General features: G+C 40.9%; 1 protein-coding gene across 5 annotated transcripts in view; it reads right to left on the bottom strand.

The window, feature by feature from the left end:
• MACROD2 (mono-ADP ribosylhydrolase 2) overlaps window positions 1-26,581 on the bottom strand; it is an 847,517-nt gene that overhangs the window by 38,377 nt on the left and 782,559 nt on the right. For all 5 annotated transcript variants that reach the window (XM_050973226.1, XM_050973227.1, XM_018918142.3 and 2 more), the window contains exons 10-13: window positions 25,684-25,725; window positions 22,749-22,817; window positions 10,275-10,337; window positions 6,949-7,014 (exon numbers count right to left, since the gene is read on the bottom strand). In XM_050973226.1, coding sequence (XP_050829183.1) covers window positions 6,949-7,014; window positions 10,275-10,337; window positions 22,749-22,817; window positions 25,684-25,725 — 240 coding nt within the window. The remainder of the gene's footprint in view (window positions 1-6,948; window positions 7,015-10,274; window positions 10,338-22,748; window positions 22,818-25,683; window positions 25,726-26,581) is intronic.

Raw genomic sequence — 26,581 nt, 5'->3', positions numbered from 1 at the left:
CAATGTAACTGCCCTGAATTCCAAATGATCCCAGGCAATCTACAAAGATAATTTTTTGCAAGTTGTTTTTGGGAAAGCCTGTCTCTGAAAATAACAGACAATGGACAGAAGTTACTGCCTAGCTGTAAGAGTCTCCCACTTTTATGTCAGCAGCAGAAACCTGTCTTGATTGGTTTTACCATGCAGATTCTGAGCTCGGAAATCCTTAATGTCAAGATCACATCAAAGGTTCCTTCTTTTCAAATCCAAATATTGCACTAAATATTCAAGCCAAAATTTCCAAAGACAGATTTACTTTTAGGATTAACAAGAATAAAATAAAAAGAAGGAATAAATCCAGATTTATGAAGCAAATCTATGCCAAGCAAAAGTGACAGTGTGAAACCAAAGGCAGTGATCAATACAAATGCTGATGATACACTTGCTAATGATGCAAGTTTTCAGTAGGATATTGGTATTCCTCAGGCTCAGCTATCCCCTGTGCCCACTTAGCCCTTTGGAGCCTTGTGCAGAGCTGTGTAAGGCCAGGTTTATGGTCCTGTATGATTCCAGGGTCTACAAGAGCTCTGGCTGTCCCTAAGGCCTTTGCTCACCTCTCACTCACCTGACTTTGTAAAATGGCATAAAGCAATGTTAGCCTTCTCCTAACACAGTTAACTATCTTTCAAGTCATACCAGAGAATCCAAGCCAGGATATTCTTTCACAGCACAGTATTGCTTCACTTTTTGATAACATACACACTGGCCACTATTTACTTTGGGACTGTAAAAGTTAACTCTCCTCCACCCAGGAGTGAAAGAGCCACACTGGAACACAGTTCCTAATATCACACATGAATGAACTAAACAGGATTATTTATTAAATTGCATAAATAAGCCAAATATAGGCCACATTTATCTATTGCACATCAGGAGCTCAAGTGCTTGTTGAAGTCTGAGCATCCCTTAGCTCCCCCAAAGCTCCTCCTTGCTGGCTGGAGCTGCAGTGTCCCTGTCAGGAGGGCTTGTCTCTGCTACCCTCCATTTTATTGAAACAAGTGTCTTGTGGGGCTTGAGTCCACCTGGGGATTAGACCCAGTCTCTAACAATCTGTTTACGAAATATTTAGGCTTTAAATAAACTGATCAGAATAGTCTGCAGGTATATTCACTGCTCCTATCAACTGTGTGTGGAATTCACCTCCAAGAAAAGCAGGTAGCTTGCAGCAAACCATCAATCCTATCCTTCCTGCTACAGTCAGGCACTATTTTGCCTAAATCCTGTATAAATCCCCATGCTTTTCCATGCCATTCATTTTTTCTTTTGACTGTGTAAGGCAATGCTGCTCAACCACGATTCTGCTGAAGCTAAGGAAGAGGGGAGAGGGTAAGAACTGAATGGTAAGTGGGTTTAATGCTCTTTTAAAATTCACTTCCCCAGCTACTCTCTGTATGGCTTATTTGCTGAGTAGTTTCTAATGTGCAGAACACCTGGGTCCTGTACACAGCCCAGATAAATCACTGTGTTTTAGGGAGCTGTAAGAAGATCAAAGAGGGAAAATGCTGGTCATTAGGAAAGAAACGGGTTCAGTACAGTTTATTTTTTAAGCATGATACTGTGATAAATGCCTGGAACGTTTCCAGAGTGAAAGAAATCAAGCAGACATCTGAAATTACAGGTAATGGTGTGCATGGAGGCTTCCACATGATTAGGGTATTCTTTTGCCTCATAAACTGAGGAAAATATGTTAAAATGAAGTACTATAAAGTGATGATTTATGAGAAGTTAGGAGGAGATTCTTGAGCTTTGACTTTAAAATGGTATTTTTATATCCACCAAGATTTCATTTTAATCTATCTTTATACCAGATTAGATTTATTGGAGCCCAAGTTTAAAAATGCTTGGTAAACCAGACCTTTTTAGGTGCAACAGCTTGTAGAGGTATTTTATCAAGTTTTCAGGTGAAAGACCAAACAGTTCATCTCTGCAGGTGGGACCACCAAATACTTCTCCCACCTGTTTGTGCCTCAAGCTGACAGAAGGGCATCTCACCTTCTGACCACCTGAGACATTCCAGGTGCAGCTGGTATAAAAACTGTGGGCATCCTTCTCCTGACAAAAGGAGCAGGACCTGTTGTACAGGGCTCTGGGAAATGAGAAAGCTGAGAAAAACCTGATTGCCTTGGTTAGAGCCTGTCCAGGGGAAAGGAGTGGAGGGAGGAGATGGAAGAGCAGGATCTCATGCTGGACTGGTGGGAGCAGAGCTGAATGGTTCCAGGTCAGCTAATACTCAAGAATAAGGAGGATTTAAATAAAGCAGGTAAGTGGATTAGTGTTCACTGTTGCAGATGCCAGTACTGGTGAGGGGTAGAGCAAAAATCCCTCTTGAGTAGTTCAGGGGCTGGACCCCATCTGGAAGCACAGCTCAGGCCAGATTAAATGTGAAGAAGTGAATACCCCACATTACAAACAGCTCACAGAGAACCTTGGGGAAGTTGTTAAGAGAAGAAGTGGCTGGTTGGATGGTGGTGCTGACACCCCTGGTTAAAAACCCCAAACCCCACAAATGAACTGGTGTTAGCCAGTTTGCTTCCACAGGAATCCTTCTAACCAAGGCACAGAAAAATGTTATCACTTGAGTAGGCATGCAAAGCCACAGGTATGGCTGAGGGGGTTCAAACTCCTCCATTGAAAAAGGTTCTTTTTCAGTTACCTATAATTGAAATTTTCCAGGCTGAAACTTCGGGTTTAATCATAGCCCAAGAGTGAAGTAAAAACATTCATTGGTAGCTGCTAAGTGCTCAAAATCAGGCCAGTCATTTAGATGTCTTAATATGTACCTAAGAACTGATTTTAAATACCTCTTTCTGAACATACTGGCCTTTCAGTCAGTCTTTTTCATGTGCCTTCCAATGACTAATTTTATGTCAATTTGCACAGCTCCCCTGCATTTGAAATGCTCTTTCAGTTTATCCCTTCTCAATCATTTATGTCTTTAGGACATCATGATTTTTTCCATACTGAGAGCTACAGCTGGCCAAAGAGGAATTTATACCCATTACATTTTACAGTCAGGTTCCTTACCAGCTTCTGGGTTGCCCAAAGAGAATTTTTAGGGCTTACCCCTAGCCAAGTCATATATCTAATTCTGTTTCTGAAAACACAAGCCCTCCAGCCAACTGAATCTGACTCCAGAGAATGCAGAAAAACAGTGACTTGCTTTCAATGGCATTCCCACAGAAGCTCAGACTTTGGTGAACACCTGGAAATAATTAATCAATCTCTTCTTAATTTTTAAAATTAATTAGTATATGATTTAATTTAGTTGCCCTTCAAATGAAAATTCAGTTCTTATTAAGTGCTAATGAAGGATAATCAATGTATTGTGCACAGAAACTTTGCATAGTAGGGATTTATGCTTCACCTGTACTAAATCCAGTTCCTTTTTACATTTTTCCTGCCAGAAAGCCTAATCATTAAATTGGGTTAAACAGTAATTGGTAGAGGGCAACTGAGATGAAGATGGAGAATGTTGTCTGACACACACCCATGCATGTACACATCCTCTCTTTAACAACACATAAGCACAGGTTCAATCCTTCAATCCAATCTCCACATACTACATGGTCTAAAAGTTCAAAATGAGTTTGCAGCCCCAGAAAAATCTTGTACAGACACAGCAGACTGAGTGCAGCCTGCCTGACACACCCTTTATCTGCTGCCTGAACATTAATGACTCCAATCCCTTTGTTCTGCCCTTACACTTCATAGAAAGGAGCATCTCTCACTTGAGATGTGCTGGATGAAAAGGATCCATGCACAGGAATGAAGCCCTTGCAGAGGTGCAACTCTCCCCCAGGAGATCACAGCCAAGCATGCAAGTTTTTAAGGGAAAAATTGCAACACTTCATTGCAGACAGTGGAAAGAGAAACTTGGCACAGACTGGGATAAGAGGATACCTCCAGAGTGTTGCATTGTAAACCCTGATATTCTTGAAATATCACTCTTCTCCCCATTCCTGCAGCCCCTTCCCCCCCTCCCCCCCCCCTTTTTTTTTTTTTTTCTGGAGACAGATGAACACTCAAAAAATTCAGTTTGCTCAAAGGCCATGTGCAAACTGGGTTTGTGTGGACTTTTTTTCCTGGACTGTATCTCTCCTATGGTAACAGAAGACATATACTTTTAGATTAATGTGAGATTTGCAGTCTCACAGGAGGTTTTCATCTTAATTGAAGCCCCTCAAGTGTAATTCCTGCACTGCCCCCCACTCTTATAATGAAAATCCCTTTCATGTTCCCATCCTCCCTTTTTGCCTTTAAAAAAATGATAAAGAGGACTCACTCACAAGAAAAATACCAGATCTTCATAGTAGCAGAGATTGATGTGCTTTGTTTTGAATATCATCACATTTTAGAGCAATAACTGTCAATGTGCTTGCTATATTTTAATCCCAGAAATATGAGGAGGGAAAAAAACAAGCCAGAAAAACTGTTAGTCAACTCTAATTGGAATCAAAATCCTTGGTTTGGTGCACTCAAAGTGAGCTGACATTTGAAAGCCCTAAACTTTCATAGCAGGACAGAGTGGTTTAAATGATGCATTTTGGGAATATGCAGCTAGACTTCTTTGCCATAAATCTTTTACAGTGATTAAGTGGAAGGACTGGGAAAACATGATTTCTTTAAATGCTTTATGTCCTGTTCATTTACTTGAAAATGAACTAGAGAAATGAGTATGTGCCAGAACCTGGAGGGTTTAGCCTTGTTAACTCAGTGGGCAAACAATTTGAAAGGTGGAAATTTGTTTTGGGAGCATCAGGTGTTTTCAGAAATGCCAGGATTTTGGTAAAGTGCCATTTTTAATACCAGTAGTATTTATTTTAAAAAAAAAACAAAAAAACCAAAAAACCAAAAGCTGAAATTATAGAAACATTGAAGAATCATAGAGTGGTTTGGATTGGAAGGGATCTTGAAGGTTATTTCATTCCCACCCCCCAGCAGGGACACCTTCCACTAGACCAGGCTGCTCAAAGTCCCATCCAGCCTGGCCTTGGGCACTTCCAGGGATGGGGCATCCACAGCTTCCCTGGGCAACCTCCACCACTGCCTTGGCACCTCACAGTAAAAATCTGCAAAGCTGAAAACCTACCCATGGAAATAAGGATCCAAACCATGGGCCTGGTCCATGGTGGCCTTGCTGTTCAAAATTCTTGTTTCCATTAAAAAGAAAATGTAAGCAAATATGAAAACATGGTCTTAGCTTTTCTTTCTTTTTTGACTTGTACAGTGTTACAAACAAAATCTCTGGAGGAGAGTTTGTCTCACTCCTTTTTGCCTACCAGATGCTTCCCATCTTTTTTATGAGGAGAGGAAGGACATCAAAGAGATAATGCACTTTGGATCTCTCAGGGCACTATCTCTTCTGTCAGCCTCTCAAGAGAAGAGGGGAAAACACTGTATATACTCTTAATATATTCTATGAAAAGTGATGATTTCTTCTCCAAGAAGAAAACCTGGAGGGCTTCCACACTGAGAAGCATATCAGAGGGCAGTCATCTTCTTCATTAGGAACAAACACTCAGAACAACACCAATTTGTTGGGATCATCAGCTGACTGCAGACAGAAAAGGAAAATCCAAACCCAAAGCCCTGCTGTGACCCTCACATTGTGGAACAGACAAAATGGGGAGTCTTGCAGATACAGAACACATAAACAGGCCAAATGTCATCAAAACAAGAGAAATTAATGTCAGGCAAACCCAGCCATGCTGGGATTGAACCCATCACTATCTCTGCCTTCCACTAGCCTTGCCACGAGTTCAATTTGTGATGTATCAAAAGCAAAAGCCAGTGCTCCAGCAAAGGTTTGTGGTTCTTTTTTTCTTTGCAGCATCAATCAATCTGTTACAAGAGCACTTAAATCAACCTGCACAAGGCTTTGAACTCATAATCAGGTAAGTATGTAGGCTGGCCAGCATGTGGCTTTGAACAAAAGGGCAGGATCTCACACCCTGTCACACTTATCTGGAAAAATGAGAAGAGAGTCAAGTAGCGATGCTGAATTAAACATTAAATCTTTTAAAATAAATAAGTTAATGGATGTTAATAATTGTGTTATCTCAGTGAAATGCATGAAAATTTTCTATTAGTCTTTCTTGAAGGCCAAACTGATGGATTGCATTTATTATAGATAGCATAACTCCTGTTTTGGATTACCAGTAGCAAACATTTTGTATAACACCCAGACTTCTTCCTGATGTACCCCCACAAAAATGCTAAAAAATGTAGACCAGCACAAGCCACTAATAGCATGATTATTACAGGAATATCAAAAACAATACAGCTGTGCACTGGTTCCAATCTGTTGGTAAACCAACAGCTCCACAGGAAAAATCTCAGCTTGAAACATTGAAATTAGATCATCTCTCTTGTTTCCTTAACACCCTGTCATTTGGTCCTGTGACACTTTTAAATATTTATTACAAACTAAATTATCTGAGTGCCCAGCACAGTCTGCACAAGATAAACATTACTTTCTGCCTCTCTATTATGACTTCATCTCCTCCTGTCTCCTCCTGATGTGTTTATGGCTATTGTGCTTTTCTTTTCCTGCATCAGGAGAGAGCTGAACAGGGAGCTGATATTGCTGAGATAGATGTGCATGCTTAACTGTATGCCTGAGAATCACCCCAGTGAGCCCAATCCTTTCTTTTGGATATGTCATGGATGATATTTTAGTTTTAACTCTGTAACAAGAGGACTTACAAATCTGTGGCATCTCTCCTACCAGCACAACAGCTGGTACCAAAGTACTTCATTGCAAAGGCTTTTGTAAATGAAAATCCAAGCATTTACCTATTTCTGTGTTGTTTGACTGTGATTTTGGCTATTTCCAGATAAAGAAAAAAACAGTTTCATGAAATGCCCTCTTGGGATGGGACATTTCAAAACACAATTTCCAACCTGTACCTTTATTCTCACTCAGCTCAATGTCTTCTGATGATAGGCTGGCTACAGCTGAAGCTTTTGTTTCACCTATAACAAAAGAAATGAAAGAGAAGCTATTCATTAAATAGAAAACTGATGAACCACTTTACTGAAAAAAAAAAAAAAAAAAGGTGTTATGCCTTGTTGAGACGAGGTATTGGACCTGAATTTCATTGACTGGGCTTCCATCCATTCCCTGGCTATTACTGGTCTGATCAGCTTCCCTTAGCAAGATGTAATCTAACATTCCAATACAATCAGGTCAAATCTGTATTTCCATTTCTCATAACACAGAGAGAGGAGCAGCTATTGGCTTCATGGGTATGCTGGTATTTTATTTGCTCTGAGATGCATTTTTTTCATTTAATCCATATATTTTGAGGAAAAGAAACCAATTAAGTCATTTTTAAACTGAACCATGTCCACGAATCCTGCTGGAATCCAAATGACAAGATGCAAATGCTTTCCTGAAAATGGAAGCTTTCATGAATCAGGCCTGAAATTAGAAAGTCCCTAAAAATCTGCAGGTTGGAGTTTTTTAATAGTAGAGCACTCAGGTAAAACTATTGTAGTTAATAGATACAGCTGGTACCTGAACTTAAATCAATAGTGAAAGTGAAAACATTTTATTTACTTGCTAATTTTTATAGTTCTAAAAATCTTTATAAGCTTTCATTTTCATTTCCAGGCTTTCATTTCTCTCAAAAGACTTGTTGTTGATGATTCTGGGATAATATTTTCCTTATACAGCCATCTAGCACTTTTAGCTAGACTGAAAGAAGAGCTCAGCACCACCTGCCATGTTGTTTTTCCCTGTGTTCACTCTGAAACTCTCTGATGACAGACTAGAGGCTAGACTTTAAAAAAAACACACACAATTTAAAATTTTTTTGTCTTTTCAGACTGTTTTCTCCACTACAACAGTTTTCTTTATAATATATACTTTTTAAATCATATCATTATATTTTTCACTATAATGAGAAGATAAAAATCTTTATGTAATTGACCAGGTAAGAACAGAGCATCAAATTTTTTGTTCTATATTTTCTTTCACAATATCCAAGTATGTGATTTGTCACACTCAGAAGAAGTTTATGCCTTTGGTTTAGATAATACAAATAAGAACTTGAACATTTGGTGGGATTGCTCCTAACAGTGGTCACTCACAGTGTATAGAAATCCTCTAAGGTGTGTGCCTTGGAAAATCAGGTCATTTTTACTGCCAAGAAGGGGTGAAAAAGCAGCAACCTCAAAGCTCCTGGTGATGCTTTGTCTCTGCAGTGCACAGAGCAGAGACTCACTAAGTGGGTGTAACCAACCTGGGCTAATTGTGGCCCTCTCTGTCCCTGCCACTGTAAACCAGGAGGGAAAATTGTAAAGCCAAATAATTTTTCCCTGCAGCACCTGCCCATGCTCAAGGAGGTGACTCCTGAGCTATGAGTGGGCATGACATTATCTTTAGGCATGTACCTAAACCCCAACCCTAAAGGATGACATTTTCTGGATCTGGGACCTCAGATGTCTGGATCTTTTATGTGACACTCTCCATGAGAATAATGAAACATGAGTACCAATTCAAGATAGCACAAGAATGTACATCAGGGCTCTGATAAACCAGCTCTGACAGCTCATATTGTAACAAGTCATAACAAGCAGTTTTGGGAAAAGCACAATGCATTTAAAACACCTACAGCAAAGCAGTAGTTTCAAGAGGCAAATATTTCTTCATTCTCTTGGGGAAAAAAAAAGAGTATTTTATTCAATCAAACTGAAATACTCACCCCATCAGAGTGACTGTCACTGACAAGCACACTGGGCTGCACTGGGCAGCTGCAGATGCTGTAATCAGGTTTAACAGGAACCTCAGCAACTGGAGCCAGTATTAGCTCTTAGGTGAGCTAGCAGTCAAGCAGCACTTGGTAAAGTTAAAAGCTCAAAATTGCTTGAAAAGAGATATGCCACAGTCTAGTCAGAGATTCAAAAGAGAATCTCAATTCACACAGAATAACTCGTTCTTCTCCCTGATCCCCTGGGCCTGTTTAAAATACACCTTGCATGAAAGTGAAAAAACCAGGGAAGGATATGTGGCTGCCCTCCAGCACTTATACCCTTATCCTGGGGAGGATGAAGTCTGCTGAGGTCCATGGGAATCTATTTTATTCTGAATTTACTGTTTGCTTCTGGCTTCACCTTGCACTGCCTGCCCTGCACTAGGAGGCAGAAAAGGTGACAAAAAGGACACGAAGCACAGACAACATCAGATGTCAGCACTCAGCTGCAGAAGAGGAAGGCAGGGAGGAAAGCTGCCCTTTTACCTACACAGTGGGCAAGGCACAGGAGGAGAAGAAGACCCTCATTCCATGGACTTCTCATAATCACAGGAAGCAAATCAGGTAAGGCAGGAATCCAGGCCTTCCAAATGTATCTGCTGTGTTTGCTGACTGGCTGCCTTCAGCTCAAGAAATTCCAAAGAAAAACCTTTTACTCCCTCTGGTTTAAATATGTTTAAGGAACATTCTGCATTACAATGGGAAAAAATTCCTAATCAAATGAGAAAAACAGTGTGCTCCATGTAATACTACAGTTAAAGAAATACTTGGGAAATAAGGGCATAGGCAGACATTTCAATTGCCACTTCAGGTCTTTTGGTAACTAACTCATTCTAGCTGTCTCTTGCAAGGAACAGAGTTGTGCAAACCATAAACAATCAGACAACAGAACAGAAAAAAAACCAACCCAAACAGAAAATAAAATCTCATTGTGAGCATGGAGTGACACTATATTCCAACATACTGAGCTCACTGTAATTTATTGTGTGTCACCTGCAAAACTCTCCACTTGTGAGCTCTGACATTCACCCACAGCATATGCAATATTTTTCTCTATGGATTTAAATCTTCATAACCATTGTGACTTGTGTAGATAATTTTTTAAAACTTGAAAATACCCTTTCAAAATATTCAGGAGTTGAGTTTTCATCAGAAGGAGCTTCCTCCTTCCCCAAATTTCTTTCCCTCATTCCTACTCTGTGCAGAGGGGGAAAAATATTCCTTGTGAGAGGATTAGCTAGATTAATCACCTTAAAGGGAGAATGTAGAGCTGTAATCTGGAGAGGGGTCTGCATTCCTGCACTGGAACACATCCATTCACAATGAATGAAGATTCAGTCTCTAATGGGAGGATTGCTCAAGATCTGAGCTCATCTGGTGAAAATGTACAAACATTCCCCTTCCAAAGCACTGACTAAGATTATTGTTCACCAAAGTGGATAAAACCTGAGAGAGGGATTTAAGGAGCTGGGCACAAACCTGCTTCTTGGCTCTGTGTCTTATTTTCATCGGTGTTTGGCTTATCCACTGTGCCATTACCACCTATGGAGAAAAACACATAAAAATTATTTATGATGTATCTTTTTATTGGTACCTGGAGCACTGCAATATTAATTGTAACCAATTTAGCACAAAGTGCTAATTTACAGCAAAGTGCTGTGATAAAAAAGGAGAGATGTAAAGGTAAGCTGAAAAAACCTGCCAACAGGACCAGTTCCATTTAACCAGCCATGATTTTTATCTCAAGATGAGGATTATAGATTTTTATCTCAACAGGCTCAATGGAAATAACAATACCAAATAGAGGGATATTTCCTGAAACACAGTCCTCAATAAATGAAATTGTTGCTTGAACTTCTGTGTATTTATAAAGAGGTTTTTTCCCCTAGGGTTATTTTCCTCCTGTAACATTTCAACAGGATTCTTGGGCTGTGTTTCTGACCTGCAGAATTTACCTCCATGCCTGTGGAAGGTAAGAAGCAACTGAATTGAATCTTAAAGCAAAAGCCATAATTCCACTTAACAAAAAGTATAAAAATGCTTTATACAAATGGCTGTCATGAAGAGAGCACATCAAACCAAATTAAGATTGCTAGGACTGAATGAATTTTCCCCCTTTTTACACTGATATTCATTCCCAATCTTCTTCACTACTTCACATTCATAATCCATTTTCTACCCTCCAGCTCCCTTTTGGAAGGCAGGCATCAAACAGCAAATAACCACTGAGAATGGGTAATACCCTGAAAAATATCAGTGGGGCTCCTGAACTTTGCTTGCCACGATTAGAAATGGATCAGGAATTCTCTGTTTTCAGGGATGGAAAAGGCTCTTTTAGCTTTGTAATAACCTGATAGGCTGCAGAGCTGCATGCAGGATTGGATGCCATGGCCACACTCCCTGCTCTGCAGCAGCACAACAACAGCTCAGCACCAGCCTTAACGAGGTATTTGAAAAGCTGACTGCTGAGCACATACATTGCAAGAAGGGAAATTCATTCCCAGGCCTGGAAATGTCCTGATAATGACACACAATTTTTTTTTTTTTTTTTTCCTGTGATCTTTGCTGGCTGCTGGCTTTTCTGATTACAGCTTCTCTAAAACAACACAGCTAAAGCTCCTTGTGTCAGCCACCTTGCTTTTAGTTAACACGTGGAACCTGGTGATGGGAATAGCAGTGGTCCAGAAGTGGTTAGGTGGATGGAAGGAAAACAGAGAGAGCACTAATTTCCACAGGCAGATGCACCTCTGCTGGCACACTGCACCCAGCTGATATTTAAAGGCTGAGGTATGATGCTTTCCCTCTTTCCAGCAGGCAATTCTTCCTGGCATCCAGCAGATGGGACTAGTGGAGAATTATTTCCAGGCCTGGCCCTGCACAGAGCTGCTCTCAGGAGGAGAGGAGATGGAGCAGGAGAGGAGAGAAGAGAGGTGGGCATGGTGCAGCTGATGGCCATCACTGGGGACTTGGGCTCCCTGCCCTGCTGGTAACTCTCTGTATGAATTCCAACATTAATGCATGACTTGCCATAGTGATTTCTTAGCACATTAGTGAGCTCCAACCTGTAAAAAATTGTGTGATGTGGATGAGCAAAATGGACTGACAAAAGCTGCAGGCTTTTTGTTTCCCTGACTTGAAATCCAAAGGTGGTTTCAAACTCACTGTTCTGCCTGTCCACACACAATAGGAGGACCATGTGGAAAAACCCCAAAAAGTTGGCTAAACTTTTATCTCCCCAACCCCTTTTCTCTTAAAACACAGGCTTGGTGCCATCAAGCAATGCAGCAAACAATTCATAAAGAAAGACAATCCTGTAACACAGCAGTGCAGCAGCACTGGGAAGATCTTTACCAATAGGCCAGACCAAAAGAGATTATTGCATCACTGTCAAATGAGCAGTGCCAAAGCTTCAAGGATTCAATTATGGTCAAGTGAGACATTTTTCACTCTATGCAGAAAGAACTTCCCAACAAAAAAATGCAGGTTAGGCATAAATGTAACTACTGATATATAAATGAAATTAATTCCAGCCATTACCTTACTGCATTCACAATTAAAACTCCATTTCCAGATCATACCTGTCTCTACATCCATTATTATGACTATAAGCACAACCTATTTGACCAAAGCCAGGTATTTCAGGGGTTCATTCACATTCATTGCCAAGGAACTATATCTCTTGCTTAAGTCACTCAGAGAAAACTTAAACTACAAGAGAAAGTTTTAAATGATCACCTGGTTTGGTAGATTATCAGGCAAACCACATTTCTCAATTCTAAATAGAAATTCACTGTTTAGAATTGCTCTCATAGAACCTAAATTACAATACTCTCAACATGTTTTCACTTCATTTTGTTCCTTTAGAAAGAAAAATGTAAAAGTCTTTAAGCAGAAACTTCACCTCTTGCCCTCTGACCCAATCCAAGAGACTGACTGGATCATGACATGAAAATTCATCTTGATCAGGGCACTGACAGTAAATGTTGTGCCTGGCAAGTGACTTTGGCAGAAACAGAGAAAAGGAAATGCTAAAAATTAAGACTGGACAAGTGATGCTGAAATAAATGACCTGCAGAAGGAATGGTTAAGCTCTGCTTGGCCTGGAGTATCTGTTTGTCTTGTGAGGAAGGGTGGGAGCAGAGCATGAATACACTGACAAGAAGGCAAACTACAGAGTGGAGAAGTAACTAATCCCAAAGTCTTTGACAAACAGGTTTTTCCACTTTTAGAAAACCCTTCTAATGAGTCTCTCACTGAGTGTCTTTGACTGATGAAGAGTCTTGCTGCAGTTATTGCTCTTCACTGGAACTGGGGGCAGAGCAAATGGAAAGGCTTTAAGGAGCACGTCCTCAAGGCAAAAAGCTGGAAACATATTTTACAAGAGTAGTGAGACAACTTTTCCATCATATTTTTATTCACCCCTGGCTCTCCTTTTCTCCAGGCAGAAAACCCAGAGCCAGTACATTTTCCTTGAGTCTTCCCCACGACATTATTTATAATAAAAATGTCTTTTCCACTGGATGGCTTCTGCAGTATCTGCCATCCTTCTTTTCCCACTACTGCAACAATCAGTGATTGTATTTCCTTTAGGTGAAAGCTGTCCTCACAATATTTGCTTTTCTATTACCCTGGTAATTGAACAGCAATCTGTCACTCACTCCAAAGGAGATACAAAAAGTGGCAAATGACATGTCATGTCATTTTAGGCCAGAAAATGTAAATGATTTTGAGCCACATCACAAGACAAATGGGAACATCTGTTTCTTTTCCCCCTGGCATGACAGTCAGTTCTAAAAAAACAGAAGTTTGAGGATTACAGTAGTACTGTACAAACAAAATAAGCACATCAGGCACTAAAATACCTTCTTCTCTCCATACATTCTGCTTTCTCTTGCCAAGTTGACCACTGCCTGATAGGTTCTTGCTGCCTTCTCTTGGCATTTTCTTTGAGGTCATCAATAAAATCCATTCCCCTTCTCCCTCCCCAAATGTTCTATTTGGTAGAAGAGAGGCTAAACAAGGATCAATCAGCATGCCCAGCAAGCTGGCAGAGTAAGTGGCACTTCTAACTCCACCAGAAAAGAGGATTCTCCAGGAGTGCCTGCCCACTGAGGTGTTTGCCAGGCTCAGTGAAGCAGAAAATATGGTAAATAACAGGCCAGCCATCAGACAGGAGAGGGCTGGGACAAGATCCTGATGAAAGGTCAGGGAACAAACCCTTGGAGCAGGTTTTAGTATTCTTCACATTTTCTCCGTAAGAGCCTGGAAATGTGTGGATTCTTACATCTTCCACTGTTCTGGTGACAAACATGGCAAGTCAAAAGTATTAACAGCCTGCTGGCCTCTTGGCTCTTCCCATTTCAGAGTGAGGAAGTGCTGTGACTGCTCCCACACCTACTCCTCCCCAGCAGCACCTTTCTGCACAAGCAGCTGGTGACATACACAGAGATGAGGCTCAAGTCAGTGCCCCAAAAACTGCTGCAAAAAGATAGTTTTCACAAGAAAACAGAACTGCAGATACTGTATATTTTTTTTTATTTCAAGGAAGAATTTCTGCATAACCAGTACAAACCAGTCCAACACAGAATCACAGAATATCCTGATCTGGAAAGGATCCACAAGGATCATCTAGTCCAACTCATGAACACAGATGCTATTAATAATAAAATTGGTTTTGCTACAGAGAAAACTTTATTTATATCCTCCATAGGGTGTCAGTGCTCAGAAGAGGATTTCTCCAAACCTCCTCCTCCTCCTTCCTGGGGTAGAAATAAAAGTGACAAAGGGCCAATACCTGAGGCCTTCATCTTAATTTGTGCAAGTGCCACATGCTGGCACACCAGGTTGGATCCTGTTACATCTCTGAATGGCTCTGCCATGCAAGTTCAGGAGCATCCTCTGCTTTTCTGCATGGCAGTGACTTTGGCATCCCTCCACTGGCCTGAGCTGTGCTTCCTTCTTGCAAAACAAATACAAGCACAACCAAGATCTGTCAGACAAGGGGTGCCAGTTTTGAACTGTCTTTTTTACAGCACAGAAATAGTGCCATGGCAATCACAGTAATGACATGAAGGTCCTTATTGTACAGCAGAGAAACTAATTAATGAGAAAGTGAAAAATACAGGCCTTGATCTGCATTCTGCACACCAGTAGATATGCTGGCTTCACTGAAACCCATAAAATGTGAGAAGAAAGCACATGCACATCCATATAGGCACTTGAGATCAGACAGCCTGCAACCATTTTCAAACTATTCCAGTGGTAAAATAATATCAGACATAAACCAAGAAGCACATGCACACAAAGGCCATTATTGCAGAACTACAAACACATTAAAGTGAATCATTAATGTGGTGGCCTGAGGTTGCTGAACATTTTCAGTTTTCATTTTAATTTCTTTTAATTAAATTATGATTTAGGTCAGTTTTAATCATGGCTTGTATATAACCCCTTTGGGGTAAATTTTAAGAAGGGTTAGTACCGAGTTATCTGCAGTAATTGTTTAATGGAGTTATGAGACTCTTCCCTCTGTGCTGCTCCAACAAATTACCCCGGTGCAGATGCAGCCCTAACAGGCTGCTGTGAATGCACCCAGTCCAGTGAAGCTGCCAGTCCAATAAATAACAGAGTTCCATTTCCATGCAGCACTTTGTCCAGGAGTGTGGGAAGAGAATGAGAAAACTGTAGCTTGAGTGGCTTATCTCAGAGGCTAAAAATAAAACTATTGCATTTAATGTATTTAAAATCCTGAGGAATAGAAGAGTCACTTGGCTAAAGCCCAATGAAGTCACCATGCATGTCCCCCTTGCTTCACTCTTCCGTGGGTCAGAAGACAACTAACTCAGCTTTATCATAACCCCCCTGGTTAGGGAAGAGCCAGGGGACAACAGCTACAGCATAAAATCAAGTCCTGGGAAGCCAGGAGCCTGCTGGTTTGCCTCAACTCACTGCTGGAAACATTGTGCTCACCTGGCTTTTCCCTGGGTCTAACTCTCCATGGACTCAGATTGCACAACAGAGGTGCTGGGCAAGGGACATGGAACATTTCACTGCCAAAGATGCTGAGCATTGCTGTGGCTGTGATGCTTCAAAACAAATGGAGGGAGACATCTCCTGGCAGCTTGAGCTGACCAACACAACCAGAATATGATGGATATCACACCCTGGGTGTCACAGGCAGTCTGTGCAGAGGACAAAGATAATGTTGGCATTTTGATGCCAAAAAAAACCCCCACACTGTGGTCATTTGGCTTTTCCCTGGGTCTAACTCTCCATGGACTCAGACTGTGCAAAACACAATCTGTGTACTGCAAGGTGCTGCACAGTATCACCCCTGTGCTTGTAGTGCATGAAAGGGGACAGAAATTGCTCCTGTGAGTTGATGCAGAGTTCAGAGCAGCATAAAGAACCCCTGACTCCTGGCCCTACAATCAGTCCTATCCAAGAGAAACAAAATGACCCCGTGAGGGCAAGTGCAAAATAAACCCTCAAATTTTATCATTACTATATAGATTTACCCTTTGTTCATACTTTTACAGTGTGTCTGACATCTGAGTAACTACAAACTACAAGGGACAGCCACGTGGCTTCTTTTCCAAGGCACAGTCAAAAGAAAGCTTGAGCCCTATTTTGATTTTTCACAAACAAAAGAAACAGAGAAGCCAAAGAGAAGACTGCACTCCCAAAAAACCCTCACAAAATGCAAACAAAACCATGGACTACTTAGCATCAGCAGTTTGGATTGAAGAGACCAGCCCCATCTCCTGCACCGGACCTGAACAATCGTGATGGTTTACTCTTATTCCCATCATGGTTAAAAATGAGCAATTATTCCTTGACAGATGTGCCTAGGGGTGTGCCACTGGGTAGGATTCTGCTCTGACAACACTGCAAGAGTCACTGCAGTAACTTTGTCTTTTGCACCTTAGCTCATCCCAGAAGGAAGACAATCTACTCTGAAGCATTCAGGGCAAAACCAGGAATTGCAAGTGTCTTCCTGGTGCTGTCACACAGACGTGCATTCAGTTGCTAAAAGAAACCCAAATGGGTAAATGGCCAACACAACAGGACTGCACATCACCTGGGGAGGCCAAAATGAGCTGTGTTTTCTGAGTTTTGCACAGCAATTTCATGGAACAGCAGAAGCCACTTCACTGATGAAAAGAATCTTCTAAGAAATGTTTGCTCAGAGAAAAAATACAACTGAAAATACAGATAACATCCTCTTTTACCCCTGGCTAAGTGCAAGGTGATCACCCAATATTCTGAAAGCTGTAATCAGTCAGGACAGATGGTGGACTTCAAAGCAGAAGTGAAAAGAGAAGCTATCAACCACAGAGGATGGAGGTTAATAGCCACTTTTTAAATATAACCCATCTGCATTAAGGTGAAATGTCTCACAGATATGTTTGATACACATCCTTCCCAGGGAATTTCTTCTATAGTACTTAATCTTCATTCAACATTTTTTTTAAGGATTAGGTTTGCTGGCAAAAAGGAGACAGTCAGTTCTAAGCTATCTCAACAGAAAGCAACACTCTTAAGGCTGAATAAATGACTGTGTTTTTTGAAGTATAATTATGTGTCTCAGTGTTCATTTTTAGTAGATTATGACTGGAGCAGAAATTTACTGAAGAATATGACTGCCCCATGGGATGCAAAGTGTGACTGTAACTACAATTTATCAAGGGATAAAAGAACCCCTTGCTGTAAACTGCAGAACAAAAAGCCAAGTTTAGATAATATTAATTAACACCTTAAAGAGACAGGCAATCAGGCATGCACAGTGTTAGAAGAGCCTTAGAAGAGATGCTTAGGACACCTCTGTGCAATGGCAAGAAAGAGCCATCTGTGTGCATCCCACCAGCTCCAGAGAGGACTGAGCCCACCCTGGAGGGAAGGAGCACCAGCCAAGTGCCATGGACTGTGGTGGGGACATACACCAGGTCCCTCCCCACAAAGGCAGAGAGTGAGCAGCACAGTGGCAAAATTCATGGCAAAGAAAGGAGAAGCTGGAAGGGGAAGCCTTATGTTAATCTCACAATTAGAGATTAAGCCATAAGGAGAGGTTTATTTCCTGGTCCCAGGACTATGCACTTTTTGCCATTTCCCAAAAGCTTCTTTGGGAGAAGGGATGAGGAGGCAGGGTGAGAATGTACTGAATGGCCATGACCTGCTGGACCAGTGAGCTGTGGAGATTAAGATGCAGTTTTATTTTGCCTCATTTCTGCTGGGTACTTCAATCACCAGACTGACATCTCTCATGGACAGAGCATCCACCAAGTCAGGCAGGTGAGCCTGGATTTCTGACACATCACTCAGAGAGGTGATGTTACCTTTGAAAGCCAAGAGGCCAAACTGTGGTGACCCCACCAGGCAAAGGAACCAACACTATCAACTCTGTTAAAGGTGATTTGTGTTCATTTTGAACCTTGTGGTTTGGCTTATTCACCAACCTGTTCTCCTTCCCACCAAGTGAATGGAAAGCAGACAAAGTTCATCCTGGACAAATAACTCCAACAGGCCTGCTCCTTCCACAAGAGATCCTGGGAGACCAACAGCCTATCAATCTATCAGGAAAATCCTGGTCATTCATCTGGGGAGCAGCTTGTGAGAGGAGCTGGAGCAAGACAGCTTCCAGAGCTCCAGTTCTGTCTTCACATCCCTTGAAGGAGGGCAAGAAAATGGCTTTTGCTGCATGGATTGATTATTTTTCTGCTGCAGGAAGAGAAAAAGCAGGCATTTGTGCTGCTGTTACTGGATGTGTTACTCCTCTTTGATGCAATACTGGTCTCCCACAGACCATGGAGGGAATGGATGGGGAAGCTCTTTGGCAGGCTCTGCTCTGTATCTGAGAAATCCCATAAGGAAGGAAAGGACAAACAGTTTTTCCTCTCCCTGTTGCACACCCCGTGCTGTTCACTGCACTTGGGAGGACACATGGGGAGGGAGGTAAGAGACAAAAGGCAAATTTAAGATTTTTGGGTTTGTTAGGCTTTTGTAGAACAGGTTTGCCTTTGCTTGGTGACAATAGGTAGGATGAGACTGGGTGACTGTGGTATTTGTGCCAGCTCATGGCTGCTGTGTTGTGACAGGTGCTGCCATTTTTGTCTGTGTAACCACTCTAAGATTGTGTTGTGAAGCTGCTGAAGTTAGACATGCATATGTTTTGTTTAGTACCAAACATATTTTGTTCACCTGACACTTTACAATCACTCAATCCTTGAATGGACCTGACTGAGAGAAAGGCAAAATTATCCCTGGCTGCTTTTACTCTCCCAGGATGCAGGAAAGTGGCAGGTAGGAAAAAAAAAGAACAAAAAAGAAGAAAATTATTTGGCATGTTTGCACATGTCAAACCTGAAATACTGCAGGGAACCTGTGAGTAAAAGAGGTTTTCTATCTATCCATTTTCCCAGACAATACCTCTGCAGGGGAAATCTATGGAATACAACCACTGACATAGGAATCTGCTGTGCAGTTCACACTTACTTTTTTCTACCAACAGTGCAGAGTCAGAGAACAATGTACTTAATAGCATAATAACAGATACCATTAATACTTTAGTGGTTGGGTATAAGATTGCTTTCATTAGCATGTCAAGTGTTTATTTTAGCTTACTGCAAAACAAGCTCCTTACACACAGCCACTTACTCACCTTTCCCTGATTGCAAAGAGGGTGACAGTAAAGGAACTTACTTCTCCCAACATTCTGTGGAGGTTTTAACATGCCCTGAAATGATGTTGCTCCATCACCTCTAGCCAAAGAACCAGCCTGGTGAGCTGGAGAGAAATATTACAGCAGAAATATTGCTGAACTCAGTGGAATAGCTTCCAGAGACTGCCACAAGGGCACACAAAGGCTGCTTCATCACAAGTTGTACTCCCATCCTTAATCTAAAACACTCACAACCAAGCAGGGGAAAGCACACTGGGTTGTTCCCATGTCTCAGTGTGTGTTTGTTAAATATTTTATAGCTGGTCATGCTAGCAAAGGGAAAATAAAAACCTATGTTAAATTTGGACTTGCTTTTATTGATAAAAGGGGTTGGGCTTTTGGGGATTTTAATTTGGTTTGTGGGGATTTATTTTTTATATTTGTTTACTTTTTTGTGTGTCATTCTGGCTCCTTCTCCCTTTCCTTCTCCCTTTCCTTCTCCCTTTCCTTCTCCCTTTCCTTCTCCCTTTCCTTCTCCCTTTCCTTCTCCCTTTCCTGTCTCCCTTTCCTTCGCCCTGTCCGGGTCGCGCCTTTCCTGTCCTCCCTGCCTCTCCCTGGCTGCTCCTTTCCTTCTCCCGTTCCTGCTCCCTGTCCTCTCCCGTGCCTTCTCCCTTGCCGTCTCCCTTGCCTTGCTCCCTTTCCTTCTCCCGTTCCTTCTCCCTGTCCTTCGTCCGTGCCTTCTCCGTTCCTTCTCCTTTCCTGTGTCCTTTCCTTTCCTTTCCCTGTCCTTTCCTTTCCTTTCCTTTCCTTTCCTTTCCTTTCCTTTCCTTTCCTTTCCTTCCTTTTCCTTTCCTTTCCTTTCCTGTTCCTATTTCCTTTCCTTTCCTTTCCTTTCCTTTTCCTTTCCTTTCCTTTCCTTTCCTTTCCTTTCCTTTCCTTTCCTTTCCTTTTAACTTGGGATACTTAAAGTGAATTATCTCAAAGTTTAAACACACCAAACCACAAAGCACTTGAGTTTTACCCTGAGGGAAATTCAACCAAGCCGACCTCAGGCAGCGTTTGCCTTTGTTGTGCTTTATTCAAGACTGTTTATGTGCATTAGCTACTCAGTTTTTCTTTTAAAAAGAACACAAAACCAGATTCTTGGAAGTGAAGACAAACCCCCACCTCAATAAAACTATTCAGACATGTAGTTGTGGTTTGTGTCACATCTTCAGAACTTTCATAATCTTCAAGGCTCCCCATTAAAAGTTCTTTTAATTCATCAAAACCAACAGCTAATAATTAGACCAGGAGAAACCAAATCCTCTTCTCAGACAAATGTGTGCAAATCCCATTTACTGCAATGGAAATGGCTCACAGGTGTGTTACATTACACTCCAGCCACTTGGCAACTTGACAGGAATTCAGTGTCTGGATCCTGACTTCTTGTCTCCTCTTCCAGAGGCACAGGTAATGCCCAAGAAATCTGATCCAGGTTTCTCCACAGGCCCCTCAGCAAACTCTTTAATCACCTATTCTTTTCTCCATCACAACAACTCTCAGGGCTAAATCTGAACTTCCAATCCTAAACATTACAGGTTTGCTTCCTGCCCAGCTTTTGGGGGCTCTGCCACCAGCTATATTAAATCCAGCAGCAGAGATTATTCTTTACAGACTTCAATTCTACATCAGCAAAATCTCCTGTAGAGCATCAAATTCAAGGAATTCAGGCATTGTACAGCTCAGGAGTAATGCAATAATTCTATTGCCATGCTGTTTACTTTGCCCCTCCTACACATTTATTTGTGCTCCACAAAGTGAACAGTAGGTCACTGGGAAAAAATGGAGAGGCACAGAGAAATGGGAAATTGTATCTAGGGAGCCACAGAAAGAGTGAAACAACATCAGTTAATTTTTGAATGGAAGGAAAACCTTACAGTTTGACAATACTTTCTCTCTTCCTTTCATTTTGTTTTAGTTTGTTTTTTTTTTTTTTTTTTCAAGATACTGATACAATGAAAATTTTAGCCACACTCCATGTAAGAATAAACCAACTGTTGTTCTGCCAGTTTAGGAACACTGAAAGTGTCACCACCATCCCACCCGTGGGTCAGGCTGCACAAAAATGGACATGTGGTTTGTCATCACTGAATTCCCTGATTCAAACATTAAATTGGTATTTTAATTTGAACTGGGTTCAGTGTAGCATGAAAGGAAAGACACTCAGGTGTGATGAAATTTCTTGGGTCCCTCCAATAGCTGTGCCTTCCAGGTGATGACAGCTATTGCTCTAATGACTTGCCTGTGACAACCAGTCACAATGTTAGTGACAGCATGTTACCAGCAGTCACTTAAAATGATAGATGTTAACACTTTCCTGCTCTTTGTGACTCCCACTGTACCCTAGACAGAGTATTTTAGGAGCTGGATGCACAGCACTGAGTCAAAATGCTGAGGATTGTGGAGCCACTGAGATGCAAAATTAGATAGGTCATTTGAGGAATATTAGGTCAAGAAGAATCCATGATAAGGAAGTGCCATGGATTAAAGATTAAGGTTCATCCTTTTATCTATTTCACAGAAGAGGAATTTCTTCAGGACTGGGGTGTTTTGCTCTTCCACATATCTGAAAGCAGTGAAAATAAGCCTTTGATGTTAACATCTTATAAACAACTCTTGCAATGGGATAGAGATTAGGAAAACATCCTCTGATCCAGTTTTAGAGCAACACAGACACATGGACAAGCTTCCCTGAGCAGACTGGAGTGGAGGAAAGTATCCTCAGAGGAACAACACTACAAGCATAATGTTAATCACCTGTGACTTGTAACTGCAGAGAGATGTCCTACACTGGGTAAGGTCTAGAAACATCAACACTGTGACAGGGAAAACAGCAACAATTTCTTGTAGAAAAGGAAAATGAGGATTGTATAACTCTGTGTTCCACAGCAGGCACCTGACCAACTTTACCAACCATGACCCAAGCCCCTCACAACATGGATCACACTTGGGCTTTTTAATTACATGAAAGCAGAACTGGTTACAGATAAAACAGCAGCAATTTATTAAGATGTATCAGCAGTAATCAGTAGCCCATCACACAAAAATAGGGTTTGTGATTGTCAATCTGCCTTAGGATGAAATACACTTCAGAGGATTTATAACCCCTTTATCCAGGCCAAAAGGAACTCTCAAAGTGTGTGAAAAGAACATTCCTAACTGAAGTTTTCCAGTTCTTTCCCAAGAATTCAAAACAAACTTTTCCTGAAAATGTGAACTGACTGATAGCCCTGAGAAGTTGTTCGAGCACCTACCTTCAGCATCATCCTGCAGGTCCTCAGGCTGCTCTTCTTTGCTCTTTGTGGGAGATGGAGGCTGGCCTTCTATAAACATAAAAAATTATAAATTACATTCATTATTTGGAAATGGTTTCATTGTATCAGATATTACCATGTGTGATTCCACAACTGTATGTTTTATCTTAGCACTCCAGTCAGTACTCAGTGCTTATCTTTCTGCTATTTAAATTAATTATTGCATCATCTCTTATGAAATTTATAATATGGATGTAGATTTCAGCCTGGACTGGACTTTCTCTGACTTTGACAGGACAGAAGTGAAGGAAGCTCATACTGAAATGACACACTGCTTCACAAGCACTACAGAAACAATAATCATAGCTCCCAACCAAATCATGTTTCAATCTGTAGTTGTAAACATCATATTTATTATACTGCATTATGGAACTGAGGAGAAACAATCTGAATTAAATGACCTTTTTTTTTCTCAGCTCAATTCTCCATTCACTGTTTTAACACAACAGCAAGCAAATGTAGACTGAAATTAATAATTAAATGAAAAGTAGGGAAACAAATTTCACAGATTCCACAAATTTCACAAATTTTCTTAACTTCACAGAGAGTGAAGTTAAGGAAATGAAAGTTTTACAAGATAGAAATGTTCAGGTTGAAAAAAATCCATTCCAGCCTTTCAGTCTGTGGGCAATATCAAGCTGGAGGAAAGGGAGTAACAGAAGTAATTGAGGCCAATTAAATGTGAGCTCTCCCTTACTTATATGGACAGAGTGTTTAACATCAGTTGGTTAAACTTTAGATATTTTGAACTTTTTCTACAATGTTTTTCAAAACATCCTGCCAACAGAAATGATGGCAGTACTGTTTGTTTGCTGTGACACACCTCAAGGCACAAACTGGGAGCAGAGAAAGCCTGTTAATAAAAAGGGAGGCCAAGCTGGAAATTAGGCATAAAAGGTATTCATAAATTAAGACATTTAATGCAAGCAGGTTCCCTAATTAAAGCATTCTTTAGACATTGTTGTTAACCATGAAAGCAGTGACTGACAGACAATTAGAACTCAATTCATTGTGCCTACTGAAAGTGTTCAACCGTGATGGGAAAATGACTTTCTGTCATTTGACTTTCTGTCAACCCTCCTGATTCCTCCTGGCTAACTGAGGGCTTGGTTGCAGGAGAAGCCTAAAGAAAACCTCCTTTTGTGTGTGCTGGAAATAAACCTTGACCACTCCCAACCAGGAAATTTAGGAAGACATATGACCTCACGTGATTCACCCTTATTGCTGTTGCCATTAGAAAATCAGAATCATGGTATTACTTCAAACTGATTAGCTAATTACCAACTGGGAAAAAAACTATCTACACATGTTTTATAAATTGATTTCGGGTTTCAAAAACTCCCAGGTCTCTCCTGCTGTCACATCCATGCCACACAGTCATCTACTCTTTAAACAGCTCTTGACAATCAGATGCCCAGCTCTCATGAAGGACTTGCATTCTCCCCTTTTATCTTCCACCCTTCCACAGTTACATATATCTAGAAGCAAAATGCTGAAAATTTCAAAACAGAAGGTATGAAAGCAGTCAGGATGTGAAAAAGGAACTTGCAGATTCAAGGGGTGGTTGGACTCAGTGATCCTTGAGGGTCCCTTCAGTTCAGGATGTTTTATAACTCTAAGAATATTGTGATCATTCAAAAGACAAAATGGGACTCAATCACTGGCTTTGCATGGAGCCCAGGGAACACAGAAATATTCTCTGCCAACCATACTTATGCCCAAAAAATCCAGAAGAGCCATGGATTGGGAAGGTGGCAGGAGAGCTCAAAATGTCAGCAAAAATTCCAAAATTGAGATCTGTACGTGAGTAATTAAATTCTATCTCACTTTCTTAATTTTAATAAAGAGCATTTGTCTCTAGGACAATCTTGCCAATTTAAGTAGTCAAAAAGTGCTGCTTCAAAAGCTTTTACCTCTGTTTTCTGGCAGTATAACCCTGCCTCTCCCCATGTGGCACTCCTTTCTGACCTAAACTGCTCCTGTTCTCATAAAGAGAGCTGGATGTTCCTGCACAGTCACTGGACCATGGTGGGATCAGGGTCACAGAGACCTTGAAGGAAGTTTGGAAGGAGGGGCAGAGGAGTATAGGGAGCTACTCTGCACATGAAAGGAGATTGCAGTGCACAGAAATCCACTTGGAACAGGAGATGCTCACTGAGGACCTCCAGATGAGGAAGTATCAGAAGGTGCTGTGGTGGAAATCTGTTACAAAAAACCTGGTCAAGATTAACTGGAAGAAGCTCCCTTGAAAAAACTAGCAGAAATCTCCTGAATGGAAGCTTTTGTACTCATGGGAGTTCTCTAACCCTCTGTCCTCTTCTTTTCTTGTTCCTCTGGCATTTCTTCCCCTTATACCTATTCATCATTTCCATCATGCACAAACCCTAAACAGTGACACTTGTTTTAAACAGTAAACCATGAGGACCAGGAAAAAAAAATCCTCTGAACCACTGCCTGACCAAGCTCAGTGTATTTAAGGGTTTGTGGAAGAGTTTTGCTACTGTTTTCATGCAGACATATCCCTGCCACTATTCAGAATGGCAAATTGCTCCATTCACACTTTCTTACAAAGAGACTGAAGAATTGGTATTATTTCCCCTTCATGTTCAAGCTAGCTATTGATATGAAGGAATGAAACATTGCCCAGAGACTCATAAGGTGATGACATTAAAAGTAGTCTCAGCTGGTCTTACTTTGCACTATTTATTATCAGGGATGGTGCACCTTAATTTTGTGTAAAAACCAGAGATGATCATGGTAATATTGGCAACAATGATTAGCACTGCTTATCTTGACTAAGGCAATTAATTTCTAGAATTTTTTCAGTTTGGCTTATGCTTATAAGTGATACATTTTAGCATAAAATATTCTTTACCTCTCTCCTCACTCAGCTGAGGCCCTTCTTCATTAGCATCACCTGCCAAAAAACAAAAATTGAAAGAAAAAGGTTACTGGGAATACCAGCAAACATCTAAAATGAAATATTCCATGTTTCAAATTGCCCATATCTTAGTTTGCCTCCTTCTGTTTAACACTTTGCAGCAAAATCTGGAGCTGGATGGGGAGGAAGGTTTTGATACTGGTAACTACCAGATACAGGTAATGTAGGGAATAAAGACAGGGAATAAAAGTCTGCATAATTTACAAAATTCTGCAAATAAAGACAGGCATAATATGAAATTCCATTCTCTTTCCTGCAGAGCTTTTGGTTTCCTTGACAAGTTTCAGTTTGCTTGGTTTCCCTGGAACAGCTGGCTGTGTTAAGAAGAGAACTAGCCACCCTAATAGAAAACCACATAAGGAAGTTACTAAATACTTGCCAGACAGGAAAATTGGCTTAAGAACAAAATGAATCTGTGAAGACCGAACTTGGGCTAGCTAGGAACAGATAATTTTTAACCTTTAGATGAGAGAGAAGGGAAGACTATTCCTTTTGCAAGAAGTTCCATTTTGCTAGCAAAGGAATTTCTTACAAGTTCTTTTGCCGAGTTAAAAAAAAAATTAAGAGTTGTCAATAGATCCACCTTGAGGAGCACAACTTAAAATGGCCACAAAATGGATGACCAGTCACGGGGTCTCACACTTTTGCAAGTTTTGGTCCATCAGCATATTGGAACTGAGAGGAATAGCAGATTTGTCTTTACAAACAAGCTGTGGGTCTGCTGGTAGACAAAACTAGCACTAGGAGATAAAAGAAACAATGGGAAGCATTCCACTGATTGATGAATGGAAAAAGATATTTGTTCTTACAAATAAACTTTAGGTTTGCTGAT

The sequence above is a fragment of the Serinus canaria genome, chromosome 3 (assembly GCF_022539315.1).
Source record: "Serinus canaria isolate serCan28SL12 chromosome 3, serCan2020, whole genome shotgun sequence".
NCBI lineage: Eukaryota > Metazoa > Chordata > Aves > Passeriformes > Fringillidae > Serinus > Serinus canaria.
The sequence above is the reverse complement of the archived record's forward strand: the minus strand, read 5'-3'. Positions and strand labels throughout refer to the sequence as shown.